Source organism: Castanea sativa, chromosome 2, assembly GCF_040712315.1.
Source record: "Castanea sativa cultivar Marrone di Chiusa Pesio chromosome 2, ASM4071231v1".
Classification (NCBI taxonomy): domain Eukaryota; kingdom Viridiplantae; phylum Streptophyta; class Magnoliopsida; order Fagales; family Fagaceae; genus Castanea; species Castanea sativa.
The window spans coordinates 10,105,856-10,120,835 of record NC_134014.1 but is presented as its reverse complement, the minus strand read 5'-3'; the positions used below and the strand labels follow the sequence as shown (position 1 = coordinate 10,120,835).

At 33.4% G+C, this 14,980-nt stretch overlaps 2 protein-coding genes across 2 annotated transcripts; both read right to left on the bottom strand.

Moving 5' to 3' along the window:
• Positions 1–2,672: 2,672 nt before the first annotated feature.
• Positions 2,673–3,919, bottom strand: LOC142624865 (uncharacterized). The gene is made up of 2 exons (XM_075798598.1): positions 2,755–3,919; positions 2,673–2,683 (listed from the first exon to the last, which is right to left on the bottom strand). Exons 1-2 carry the CDS (start codon positions 3,917–3,919, stop codon positions 2,673–2,675), a joined length of 1,176 nt encoding a protein of 391 aa, XP_075654713.1.
• A 5,487-nt stretch (positions 3,920–9,406) lies between these two features.
• Positions 9,407–14,614, bottom strand: LOC142624864 (uncharacterized). The gene is made up of 2 exons (XM_075798597.1): positions 11,659–14,614; positions 9,407–9,777 (listed from the first exon to the last, which is right to left on the bottom strand). Exons 1-2 carry the CDS (start codon positions 14,612–14,614, stop codon positions 9,407–9,409), a joined length of 3,327 nt encoding a protein of 1,108 aa, XP_075654712.1.
• Positions 14,615–14,980: the final 366 nt, after the last annotated feature.

The window sequence follows — 14,980 nt, the reverse complement described above, 5'->3', positions numbered from 1 at the left end:
GAAATAAAAATTCTTAATAATGTAGTATCAGATACAAACATACAATCTTCCTCAAAAAGATACAAACATGCAATGGGAGCACCTTAGTGTAAATGAGCCCTAGGTAAAGGCTTTATGATTATGTGAGAAAAAAAAAAAAAAACAAGGAAGCGATCGACTCCTAAGGTAATGCTCCATTTATAAGCTCAGATATTTTGTTATAAAGAATGTAATTACTAATTAGGCATTTGTAATTAATTAATTTATAACTCAAATGAGAAAACAAGGAACTTTTAAATTTTTTTTTTTATTCCAGGGTGAAGATATATATATATATATATATATATTACATAGTTCAATAATTGTAGATGGCTTGGCTAGAATGTACAAATTATTTTACAATATTTTTACAAATTTTTTATTTGACAAATTTTCACTAGCTCTTATTTGAGTCCAACATTGTTATCACTTTTTTTTATATATATCAATAACAACACATTACTATTCTATAAAAAAAATTTGTAAAACAATTTTGTACTTTTTACATTTTCAATATAACTTTGAAACTTAAAATTAAAATTCATAGACTAATTATATAGCCATTTAACTATACAGAATCTATAAATTTTCTCTTAAATTATATAGAGAGATGGTTGTCCCCATTTTTCAATGAATTGCAAAACGTCGTTGTTTTATTCTTTTAGATATGGGTCTGAGTGGGCCCAAATCCTGTGAGTCTCTACTGTGAAATGTTTTAATAGGCAGGCTCATAGAGCTTTGGACTTGGAAAGCCCGGTCAAATTATATATGTTCTCAGAATTTTTATTTTTTATATATAATTTTATTTTGATGGGATGTTCAAAGAATTTTTGCTCATGTTCTAAGTTGTCGGAACCCATATACGATGCTTGGTTTGCTCATGTTTGTAAACAATGGTATCTAGTTGTAAGGACTACAATAAGGCAAAGCAGAATTTGCATAAGGCACTTCCAGTGCTTATGATCTCCATTAACAGGAAACACAAAACAAAGCGAGCTATATATGGGATTACTGAAGGAAAAATAATCAATAACCCATCTCCATCTGTTTTGACTTTACAACAAGTAAAGTTATTGCCCTTTGTTTTAACAGTAGAAATAGTAAAGTGTAGCCATTTGATTGGTTAATTTAATGGTACAGTGCAGTATTGTATTATCTAATAAGTATGTGGTGTGGACCTGTGGTTAGACATGGCAAAACCGGCGGGTTGGGTTGCGGGTCGGGTCGGGTCGGGTCGACCCGTATTTTCACCAAGGAAGTCAATACCGTACCGGAGGCTGTACCGGTTTGGCCACCGGTACGGTATATTTCGGATACCGGTCAATACCGGTGTACCGTTTCGGGTTTACCGCTATTTTACATATTTAATATATATATATATATATATATATATATATATACACACACACACACACATACACACAAAATCTCTATTTACCATAAAACATTACCTCAAAAATTCATGTTTACAATAAAACATTACTTCAATTGTTCATTGCATACAAACTTACAAAGAAAAAAAAAAAAACACAATATAAAAAACAAAAAACTTAATTGTTCATTGCTTACAAAGAAAATAAATAATACAAATAATTAAGTTAACACAAATTTAATACAAATTACATAAGATCATCTACTCCCATCCATCAAAATGATCTACATCAGGACCATAATATACATGAGTATTAGCATTTGTCAACACAACATCATCATCACCTTCATCCTCATCAAGAACAACAACATCATCATCATCATTATCATTATCTTCCAAATTCATTGTTGCTAATGGCTCTTCAATGCTAGCCCAATTTACATCTTCCTCAGTTAGTAACAAAAATTCAGAATCTTCAGCTACCCAATCATCCATCAAATCAATATTATCAAGGCTTATTGGATCCAAGTAATCCTTTGTCCTTCTAATGTTCCTACCAAAATCAATATCATACATTAATGACATTTTCTAATCATTCAAAATAAAATTTAAATATATTTAAAAACATACCTTTCTCGTAACAATAAATTATAACGAACAAATACTAAGTCATTCAAACGTTTATGCTCAAGCCTATTTCTCCTCTTGGAATGGATAAACTCAAATGTGCTCCAAGCTCTTTCACAACCAGTTGCACTACAACATTGATTTAGCACTCGAATTGCAAACTTTTGTAATTCTGGAGTGTCATTTCCAAATTGCTCCCACCAAGCAACTTCCAAAAATAAAAGAAAGTATTAATTTAGTACAAAGCAAATTCCAAACTTTCAAATGAAATATATATATATATACCTATATATATATATATATATATATATATATATATATATATAGTATACCTGGATTTAGTTTTTCACGTTGACGGATTGCCATAGGCATTCCAAAGTCACCTAAAGCCTTTTTGTATGCTTCAATTTGAGAACTAAGAGTATCTTGCTCATCAGGATCAGGAACCAACCTTGTAATGGTACTAAGTAGGCCTTTTGTAATTTCTTTTTGCTTCTTAAACGAAGGCCTAAAGAAAATTCTAGGGTTAAGATAACAACCTGCTGCATGTAATGGACTATGGAGTTGTTTATCCCACCTAGCATCAATGACACTAGTAAATGGTATATATGCAGAAATTTTATTCTTCAACCTTGCTTTTATATTCTCCTTTGCTTTATCCATTGCCTTATACAAGTATCCCATTGATGGTTTTTCATCCCCATCTACAAGACGAAGTACTCTAACCAAAGGCTCACTAATCTTCACTATTTGTTGACATTGTAACCAAAACTCTTTATCTTCCAAAACAAGTGCAGCCACCTCCTTTCCCATGACATCTCTAGCATATCGAGATTCAACCCATTGATCACAAGTAAACATTTGCCTAAGTTCTTTCTTGAACTTACTCAAGCATTGAAGACTTAAAAACTCAGTTGCAAACCTTGTGATGGCTGGACGAACCAAATCCCTACCATTAGTGAAGTCACTTCTCATCAAAGATAAAACCTTGCCATGGTTGTATATGAATTTGGTAATCTTTTTAGCCTTTTGAATAGTTTCTTGAATGATAGGAAAGTATCTCCTATCTGAAAAATTCTCCAACATTAAATCAATGCAATGGGCTGCACAAGGAGACCAATAGAATGACCCATATTTCTGCATTAACTTCTTTCCTGCAGACTTGTAAGCAGAATCATTATCTGTAACGAACTGCACAATGTTCTCAACCCCAACTTCTTGAACAACTTTATCAAACAACTTAAACAATGTATCTGCATCCCTTGTTAGGCCTGACACATCAAGAGATTTAAGAAACATAGTACCTCTTGGACAATACACTAAAAAATTAATGATTGGAGTGTTCCTTTGATTTGTCCACCCATCTGACATTATTGAACATCCATAAACTTTCCAATCATTTTTCACATCTAAGAGATAATCATTCATTTCACCCACATGTTTTTGTAATAAAGGACCCCTCAAGTCATGATAAGAAGGTCCCTTAAAACCAGGCCCAATAGCTACTATACTATCTATAGCTTCTTGATAATACACAGAGCGGGCTGCATGGAAAGGTATATTAGCATGGTACCACCACCTTGCAAAATTCATTCTTGCCTTCTCAACCATTTGCTTTGAGGCCAAAGAAGACTTTATGGATGGTTGAGAACAAGGAATTGTTCTTGGAGCAAAAAAGGATTTAATGTTGGACCTTTCTCCAACTTTTTCTTTCCCTTTGGTGTTATAGTTACTAACTGATGAATGACTCTTTGAACCCCCTCTCTCATTATCATTATTACCTTCATCATGATCATCATCATCCTCCTCCTCCTCCTCTAAATCATAAGGATTTGCAATTTGTTTACTAATTCTTCTTTTTTTCTTTTTACTTTTCTTTAAATCTTCAAGCAACTGTCTCATTTGCCATTTTACATCTTCAGATACTTTTTTACGTGCTTCAATATCACCCTTAATCCCAGCTAAATGATGCTTGAGCCTAGTAATTCCTCCCCCCCCTTATCATTTTAGAACAAAAAATACATTGAGTGTTATTCCTCGCATCCGGCACAGCACAGCCATAAGCCCATGCTGGATCCTCGGATCTTACAACCGGGCCAGACGCTACACTTGATTGATTTTCAGTCATAATTCACACTGCATATATACCATCAATTATTTGTTAATAATTCTAAGTTATCTTTTTATTAATAATAATACTAAGTTGTAAATTATTATTACTATCCCAATATCTCAAGCTAACCAAAATCAAGAATGAAATAACAATTCATGAACACAGCAACCCAATTCATGAACACAGTAAACAATTTGTTATTTATCACAGTAACCCAATTCATGAACACAGTAAACAATTTGTTATTTATCACAGTAACCCAATTCACAGTAAATAACAAACATTATTAGAATCTCTATTCCACATAAATATAATTCCACTAAAAAAATTAAAGTTTATACCTGAGGCTGAGAGTGAGAAACAGAGCCAACAGACTGGCCGAGAGACCCAGAGCAGCTAAGAAAAAAAAAATTCAAGCAAATTATGAAAAAAAAAAAAAGATTTTTATACATTATGTCATTCACATGCATTAAAAACCAAAAAAAAAAAAAAAACAAATTCCGAAATCAAAATCATATAAAAATAAAAAATAAAAAATAAAAAACACACATATACCAGTTCCGACGGCAGTCACGACACTCTTCCAACTTCCGGCCAAGGACCTCGATGCAGAGAGTGAGAGAGTGAGAACTGTAAAAGAAATTTGTTGAGACTTGAGAGTGAGATGCGGAGAGGGAGAGAAGTGAGAATGAGAGAGTGAGGGAGAAGAGAAATCAGAGCAGAGAGTGAGAGAAGTGAGAACTGTAAAATAAATTTTGTTGAGACTTGAGACTTGAGAGTTGAGAGTGAGACGCAGAGAGGGAGAGAAGTGAGAAGAGAAACCGGAGAAGAGAAACAGAGAAGAGAAATGGAGGCTGCGGCAAAACAGAAAGGGAAGATAGTGATTTTAGGGTAAGCCAAAATTACTATCTTGCCCTTAAAAAAAATCCCTAATTACAAAAAAAAAAAAAAAAAAACCCAGAACACATTTCGGACCGGTATTCCATTACCGGCCGGTACGGCTGAAATCTTCCGGTATAGCCGGTACAAGGCCGGTACACCCGGTATTTTTACCGGTACGGTACGGGGGGTGTACCTGTACCGGGGTACTGGCCGGTACGGTATGTACCGGCCGGTACGGTATGTACCGGCCGGTACGGTATGTACCGGCCGGTACGGTACGAAATCGCCCCCCCTGATTTTCACATGAATTATTTTATTTTATTTTTTATTTTTATAAAAAAAACATTTATTTGCCATTTAAAAAGTTATGTAACAAATTACTTAATGTAAAATGCATTATTTAACCTCAAAAAAAAAAAAATGTAAAATGCATTATTTTGAATTCACTACTTATATCAAGAATGAACTCAGTTAAACTTATTAATATTTATTCAATAATTTTAAAATTATACAAATCCTAACATTACTATCTAAAACAAAATAACACAAAGATAACTAAAACAAATACACAAGTTTTATTTCAACACAATATCAATATTCCAAAATATAAAACAAAATTACAAATGACTTATTGGATAACTAATTTGATAAAGAATAAAGACATATAAGAAATTTACAATCTTGAAAATTAATTTTATAATTTATTATCAATTGTGGTTGGCACTCTATTTCAATTTGGGATATACATTAAAATTTGATTGCTTACTTATTTATACATGGTCTCTTTTATGAATATCATATCATTGTTAAGCAACACACACTCTAGGAAATATTATAATTCATTTTGAAAAGTCATTTATTTTGGACATAAATTGTTAAAAAAAAGGTCTAAGCATTCATAATTTATACTAATTTGATACTTTGACTTCATTATTTTCACACTTGTGAATGTTTCTCACACATGTCTACAATTTTAAATTTATGTTTTTAACTCTACTGTAACCAGATTATCTTGGCATGTACTTTACTATTTGATATCTAAAAATCTTTACTCATTACAGAATGCTTAACCATTTATCTCTCAATTAATTTGCATGTAGTTATGTAAATGTATCAATTGTTTCCTTAAAACTCATAACAAACAATTAAACTAATATTATCTTAATTTTACTATTTTTTTTACCAAAAAAAAAAAAAATGGTTCGGGTTTGGGTCAGGTTGACCCGCAAAAAACACGGGTTGGTTGCGGGCCAACTTGTTTTTGCTTTGGGTAAAAAAAAAATGAGGTTCAGGTCGGGTCGGGTTAGGTCAGAAAAATTTGACCTGTTTTGCCATGTCTACCTATGGTTTTGTCTTTTAGTTGAGATTTTTATGAAATATAAAGACAAAACACATATATAACAATAACAACAATGGCAAACAAAACCTTAGTCATCAATTACAATAGGAATTGGTGTCCGATTCTCGGTTGAACTGGACAGTTCGGTCCATTTTTTAAAACCATAGTTGTGCGTGAAACAAATTAGTGAGCAAGTTACAAAAATATGTGAGGTAGCTTAGGAAATTGGACTCATCATCAAATAGAATATCATAATAGTTTGATTGACGCTACTATCTAAAGAGTTATTTTATATAACTTCACATCTCCTATATGTCATTTTTAAAGGTATCAAAAGTGCATCCTATGATTCGTAATTTTTTAGATCAAGCATATTTTTTGACATTTTACCCTTTTTGTGTGTAGTGTACCACATTTTACTTAGTTTTGTGATACTGACTTTTTCCTATAAGTACACAGATAATTGTAACATACAGACTGGTGGTGAGATGGTTATATATATATATATATATATATATATATATATCCTTCTCCCATAATTAATTTTTTAGTGTATCGTCAAAATAAGTGAAATGACATTTAGGTCACATGATCGATTGCGGTCCAATACTCCCACAATTCTACAACTTAACTCATTTGCTAGGGTATGAAAGTGCTCAAGTCGAGCTACACTAGGTACAACACGAACGAAGTGTTCTATGGTCAACCAATGGTACAATGCACGACTAGAAATTGAAATATTAAAAATAATCTATGTTATGTTCTTTATATTAAACCAAAAACAAACGGCATACATGCACTATGCTAAATAAATAAATGCATAAGTAATGCAAGACAACAAGAGTGTACAAAGGCTCCTAGGATATTGATGTGGAACGATATGTGGGTTGAGGTAAAAAAAAAATGTCCTACTTTAAATGGGAAGTACTCAAATAGTGACAAATAAAATGACACTCAAGTCTTGGGATCCTTTTAATTTGCACCCATGTAGCCAGGGGCGGAGCCACATTGCCCCTTGGGGGGGGGCCGTGGCCCCTGCAAAAAAAGAAAAGAAAAAGTCCACTACCCTATAAAGAAATTTTAATTGGGCCCCTCCAATCTTGTAAATTTGGCCCCTCCTCCCCTTTCAATACTTCAATTCACTCACGTTTCAATACTTCAATTCACTCACGGCACCATCTCTAAGTTTCAAGGCCTTTTTATCCTCTGGCCCACATAATTTAAATACCCAAACACTACCCAACAAAACATCACTTTATCCCCATTCTCCAACTCAAAATCAGAAATTTCCTAACCCTTTCTTTTGTCTCTTTTTACTCTTTTCTTGTCTGTGTACACGCCAAACCCAGCCACTGCCCCCTCCACTGGTTCCAGTAGCTCCTAAACAAAACAAAACCCTCAACTTAGCTCAATCCTCTTCTCAAACTCAGTCCTCACAATCCCAAAAAATAACTGACCATTATTTTCTTTCTTCTTGCTTTCTTAAAATAAATCATTCAGAGAGCAGGGCGTAGCAGAGGGTGAGTTTTCAGTTTCTGCTTCATCTCTTTTTAGTTTTTTCCCCTCAACTATCTACACTTAAATATTCACATCCTCTTTAATTTTTGATAGATTTTTAGAGAAATATATGGTTGAAGGCATGGGCATGAGGAGGTTGTTTGTGATGACTGATGAGTCTTGAAGGGAAGATAAACAGGGGCGAAGTGAAGATAAAGTTTCTAAGGTAATTTGTTTTTGATTTATTACCTATTTTTGATTAGTTAGATATCATGTGCCATTGGGTGTTGATTGTTATTAAATTGTTTGGTTGGTTTATGTTGTGTACTTGTGTGTTTAATTTTTTGTTTTTGTTAGTTTAATTTTTGCTTTTGTTTGAGGGGTTATTCTTAATTAGAAGAAATTAAAATATAGGAAAATTTTAATAGTAGGAATGATGATGGTTTGACTGTTTAAATTATAGTGGAAATTTTGTTTTTTCTTAAGTATGAATAACATCCATATTATAACTAAGTACAAATTTTTAATTAAAATTTTATTTTTTAAAGTTCTTTTCTGGTTAATTTTTGAGTCATATTCTTAAAGCTAAAAGAATTATGAGCAAATGAAAAACAGTTGATGCATTATTTAAGAAAAAATATGTTAGTGATTTAGAAATTAGAACACTTGTGGCTGTAGAAACAAATGTTGATACTTCAATGCCTGATGAACACCCCTCCAAATGTTCAAGAATTCAGTCTGAAGAGATAGATCATGATGCAGGATCATGTAAACAAATATGTGAATTCTCTATGATAATTTATATAGAAAATGAAATTGCTGAGAATTTCACCATGGAAATGATTATGGATGAATTCAATTCCATGAAAAATTGTCGTCAGACATGATTTTGATGTGAAATGTTTTTTTTGTGAGGATATTTTTGTATATGTCTATAGTGAACTAGACAATTTTTGTATGTTCATTAATATTTAAGATATATCAAAATTAAAATTTCATATTCAATAGACTTTTGATTTATGTTTTTTATATCAATATTTCGAATCAGCCTTCCCATGTAAAAATTCCTAGCTACGCCCCTGCATGTAGCAAAAGTATTAGGCTATGAAGGTGAAAAGGCATGGGTCCTACATTGTCTATAGAGAGGCTAAGAGGAAATAACATTTCCCTAAAACTGTGTTAAAATTTAAATAACTCAAGGCTTCTAATAACTAACTGAGTAAAGTCACATGACCTTGAAACTTCAATTTTAGAGAGCTCATCTTGAATCCTTCTCTTGATCTTGAAATGCAATATTTTGACACTACAAAACTTACAATATATATATATCCAAACTAAAAAGACCCTTGAGCAATGTATTGAATATAGTTAATATATATAGATCAAATAAAAACTCTTCCCATGGTTTTATTATTAGCGAAATTCTCAATCCTGCATTTAGACTAATACAGCTTGCCAATAAAACATAATACAACAAGACAAGATAAATAGTTTACTAGAAGGGATTATATGTGTAGAAGTAGGGGAACGACAATGGTTACACAAACAAAACAAGCTATTAGACAGTTGAGCCTCCAAGATCAACTACTTCTCCTAATGTGATCGTGAATAATGTATTTGGAAAATGTGGTTTTTGAGTTGAAAGCTCTTGAGAAATTTGTTGCATTGTTGGGCGAGATTGTGGAATAGTGTGCAAGCAAGCAATTGCAATCTTTGCAATGGAGAGCACTTCTCTTGCAACTCGATTTATTGGAAGTGAAAGGTGTTGGTCCAACACATCCTTCAATAGCAAATCACAGGTTGTAAATGTTGACGATGAGAGAGATGAGATCAGATCTCCAGGATGCTTTCCCATGATTATTTCTAAAGCCAACACTCCAAAACTAAAAACATCACACTTCTCATTAATTTTCATTGTGTAGGCAAGCTCTGCAAGGGAAAAGAATTGATAAAGGTTATAGCAACACCATTATTAGTAATAAAATCTAAACACTACTTGAATTTGACCCATGCATAAGAAAATTGTAAAATATATCAATTTTATTGATATTATATGATTGGAATTTGGATCCATTCACAGGACTTATGCATTGAACAAAACGTTTATGTGGCGTTTGGTACGAAGAATTCACATTACTCCTGGCATTCAGATTCCTAGTAATGTAGCTATTCTGATGTTTGGTTTCATTGGGAGATTTCCAAGAATGTGAGATGATAATGTTTGGTGTATTTCAAGGAATCTTAAATGAATTATTTGTTTTTCCCATTTTGTCCTTAGATTTGAATGTGAAGTACTAAGCCCTTAAAAAAAAAAAAATCTTCTTTTAAATAAATAATGAAAAAATATATATAAACTATTAATTAGTCTTTAAAAAAAAATATCTTACTCTAAATAGATAGATAAAAAACATTATATAAACTATTAATTAGCAACACATTCATTAAAACTGTGATCTAACATTTCAAAATGACAAGAATAATACAAAAATAATTATTAGTAGAGTTATTTATCCTGTTTATGTTGTTTTGGCGGGAAAAGATAAAGACAAGAGAGAAGATATTGATAATTGTTTTATAGTTTATCTTAATTGCTTAAATGATAAGGAAAAATGATTAAAATTGTCAATTTATAAAAAATACAATTTCTTTTAACCTTGGAAATCTAGATTCCCACCTGTTTTTAAAGGGAATCTATATTCCTACTGAGAGGGGTTTAAGGATTCCCCTGGCATTTGATTCCCTAGCGTAATTTGCAACCAAACATGAGAATCTTTAAACATTCCTGGGAATGCTAAGACATTACCCTGTACCAAACGCCACCTTAGCTTTATGAATTGGCTGAAATAGGGAGGGACATGTGCTAGTTTCTAGTTTAATTTTATTATCTATAGAATCAAAGGTATACTATACTACATGTTACATATGATATACTACTACATTTACTACAATCAACTTAAAACTGACTTCACCTCAAAAAAAAAAAAAAAAAACTTAAAAACTGACTTTGCACTTTTTAGTCATTTCTAGAACGAAACATAATAGTTGATTAGTCTGCGACCTGATAACTTGTCTATTATGTGGTAAAAATGTAGCAAAATTTGTATTAAGTGACAATTGAGCATATATTAGAATTATTTAAAGGTTTACATCCAGAACAAAATAACCATGCAAGTGGCTACACTTTTTTCTATATGAATTTATTTCTACTACGGACCCAATCATGGTATAAATAATAATTAATCTTAAACTAACTTTAAACAAACCCTACGATTTTAACAAAGTTAAGTTGCTTACTCTATAAGTACATAGACCTGGGTATGAACTTTAATATGTAATAACAGGAAAATAGCTGAAAATCTTAGAGCAGTTGCCTTAGATTTGCCAATAAAACTTAAAAAAAAAACACCCCCATCTGGTTATGAATCCATGTGACAAAATAAGATATTGCTATAGTGCTTGTCCAAATTTAAGAGGAACTGTTGCTTATGCATTTTATTATTTTATTCCATTTTTGGTTAGTAATTATTGTGAGTGAAATTTAAGAAAATTAATATTTAAATAAAATATAGTATTGAATAAATAATTAGCTATGGGTGTTTTGAAAAGTAGTTAGCTAAAATAAAAATAATTAAATTTTTATTGTAAAATAGGTTGTAATAACTTGGGAAATTGGTTGTTTGGTGTCCATGTTGGTCGTGATAGATGTTCTCCTAACTTAAGCTTGGAAAATCTTTTATGCTATGGTATTGGGTGCTCCCTACATAAGCTTGGAAAACTTTTTATGCTATAGACAACAACAAAGAAACTAACCTGGAGCCATGTATCCATAGGTGCCTGCAAGTGATGTCCAGTTGGATGAATCAGGCTTCAAAAGCCTAGCAGTGCCAAAGTCAAAGATGTGAGCCTCATATTCTAGATCCAACAGAACATTCTTACTTGATATATCATGATGAATTATAGGAGGCGAGCAATCGTGGTGCATATAAGATAAAGCATTTGCCACTCCTTTTACCACATTGGCTCTCTTAATCCAATCAAATGTTTTTGCTCCCTCCTCACTGTTTAATAACTTCACCAAGCTTCCTCCTTCCAAAAACTCATAAACCAAAAGAGAGTGTTTTGGATGCGAACAAAAACCGTACAACTTTATGATATTACGATGTCTTATTTCTGTTAAGGCACGAATCTCGCTCACGAAGGCTTTTTGATTGGATATCTCGCCATCAGGTAGTGGGTGAAGTTTCTTCACAGCAACAACTTGGCTTGCTTGCAACTCAGCTTTGTAAACACTTCCAAAACCTCCCACTCCAATGCAATATTTGGAGTCGAATTCTTCTGTAGCTTCAATAATGTTTTGGAAGACCATTTTCCCATCATAACTCCATATTGCGAAAAGATTATCATTATGCACTTCTCTTGGCTTGTCTTTTGTTTTCTTCACTCTTTGGCAAAGAAGAAGTGAAACTCCTACAAAGATAAATATAATAAACAGTGCGCCCAAAAGAGATGGTAAAATTATTACCAAAGATTGGTTGGTCCTCTTCGTTTGAGGATTACTAATCATTTTTGGGCAAGCCTTCAAGCCAGCAGCATTACCACACAAGCCTCTGTTATTTTGCAATTCTGCAATTGAAGCTTCGTGGAAAGCCTTGATGTTTGGAATAGGACCCTCTAACTCATTGTAGGATATATCAATGGATGTCAAGCTTGCACTATCACCAAATGTGGATGGGATGGAACCAGAGAGATTATTGTGAGAGAGATTCATTGTTTCCAACTGTTTCATGCCTCCAAGCTGTCGTGGTATATCTCCTACCAGCAAATTATGACTAAAATCAAGACTTTGAAGAGACCGCAGGCTGCCTATATCAGAAGGAATGCTTCCATGGAGTACATTTATACTCAGATTCAGGAACAACAATTTTGAGCATTGTCCAAGTTCTTTGGCGATCAAGCCACTAAGATTGTTTACTGCCAAATTAAAATGTGTTATATCAGATAGCATTCCAATTTCTGAAGGAATGTTACCTGAAAGTTTGTTGTCGTTCAAATGAAGTTCGAGCAATAACTTTAGGCGCCCCAATTCCTTTGGAATATGTCCCATTAGATGGTTTGAAGAGAGATCAAGGACATGTAGCATATTTGCCTCACCAAGTTCAGGTGGTATCATACCAGAAATCTTGTTGTTGGAGATTTTTAGGCTTGTCAAGTTATGGCACTGCCCCCACTGCGATGAAAGTTCACCATATAGATTATTACCACTCAAATCAATATAAATCAAGTTCGGATGAATGCTAAAATCTTCAGTTATATTTCCTGTTAGGTGGTTTCCATCAAGCCTAACTCGAACTAGGCTACTACAATTTTTCAAGCTTTCTGGGATAGGGCCTGTAAAATGGTTATCAACGGTAGCAAAATGTTGTAGTACTCCAGAATGGCATATCCGTTTAGGTAATTGCCCAGTAAAATTGTTCAAACTTAGGTCCAATAATATGAAATTGGTAAGATTGTTCATTTCGAGTGGAACAGAACCAGTTAGTTCATTTATGAGCAGAGATAAAGTGGTAAGCTTGGTCAAATTTCCAATTGTTGTCGGAATTGGTCCAGAAAGATTGTTTAAAGAAAGTCTAAGATTAGACAATTCAACCATCTTTCCTATGGAAGCAGGGATTGGACCAGTGAGACTATTATCTACTAAATGAAGTACCCACAGATGTTTAAGCAATCCTAATTCCTCAGGTATGGAACCAGAAAGACTGTTGGAAAAAAGGTAAAGTTGTTGTAACTCGCTCAAGTTTCCAATGGAAGAGGGAATTGGACCAATGAGAAAATTAGATGACAAATCAAGTTGAGTGAGAGATCTCATCATTCCAACTTCTCGGGGTATATAACCGGAAAAATTGTTGTTTAAAAGGAACAGTGTGGTTAAGTTGCCCAACTTTCCAATTTCTTGAGGAATAGATCCCGAAAGTTCATTGTTTTGAAGGTTCAGATAGGATAAATTGCCCATCTTTCCTACTTCGGGAGGAACAGATCCCGAAAGTCTGTTGCGTTGAAGCTGAAGACTGGATAAATTGCTCAAGTTTTTCATAGAAGCTGGGATGGGGCCTCTGAGATTATTTTCATCTAAAGCAAGGTGAATTAGATCTTTCAATACTCCTATTTCTTGAGGGATGGAACCATTGAGCATATTCATGGAAGCCCAAAAAATTTGAAGACTTGTTATTTGGAGTATCTCGGGTGGAATTCTTCCCGAGATATTATTGCGAGTCAGATGAAGAAACAAGAGTTTGGAGAGGTTAGCAATGCTGGGAGTAATGGTGCCAGAAAGATTATTGTGAGACAAGTCAAGATGGGTCAGATTGGAAAGGTTGAAAATACTGTCCGGAATGGTTCCATAAAAGGAGTTTTTTGTTAGATCAATAGTAAGGAGGTTGGGAAAGGATGAGAAATTAAGGTTGGAAAGCGTACCTTTCAAACCAAAACTTGACAGGTTTAGGCGAGTGACACCCAACTCCAAGTCATCGCAAGTAATTCCAACCCAATCAATGCATGGGCGGTCTCCAACCCACGAAGATAGGAGAGATTTGTTTTGGTTGTCAAGACTGGCTTTCCAGTTTAGAAGAGCTTCTGCTTCCTTATCAAATGCTTTGCCATCTTCAGCTGTAGCAGCCACAGAAAAAGTTGTGGAGGAAGCAAAAGTAGCAAAATGGAGTAGGGAAATCAACAAAACTACATGGCTACAGAACAAGACTCTGAATGCCATTACTTCGGTAACTGTCGGTTATTACAAAATTAAACTCGAGATGGAGAGGGATATTGCATGTGTGTTTGCTGCAAGCATGGGTTGATGAAGATATTTTGGGTACCGGTGTAAGGAATTTATAGATAGAATTACGCCAAGTCGTGTAATGTAGAAATTTTCAATTTTAGAAATTTTCATTTTCTCATTTATTGATGGGATTCATTTTTAGAACTTGCTACCGTACTTAGTGGGTTGATTTAACTCGAATTAATAGTCCCTATCATTATATAAATGCCCTTGTTTTCTCATTTACTGAATTCTAAATACACACCATTGTCGATTTTTCGAATTAGATGTTAACAGTTTCTGTCATTTTATATATAGTAT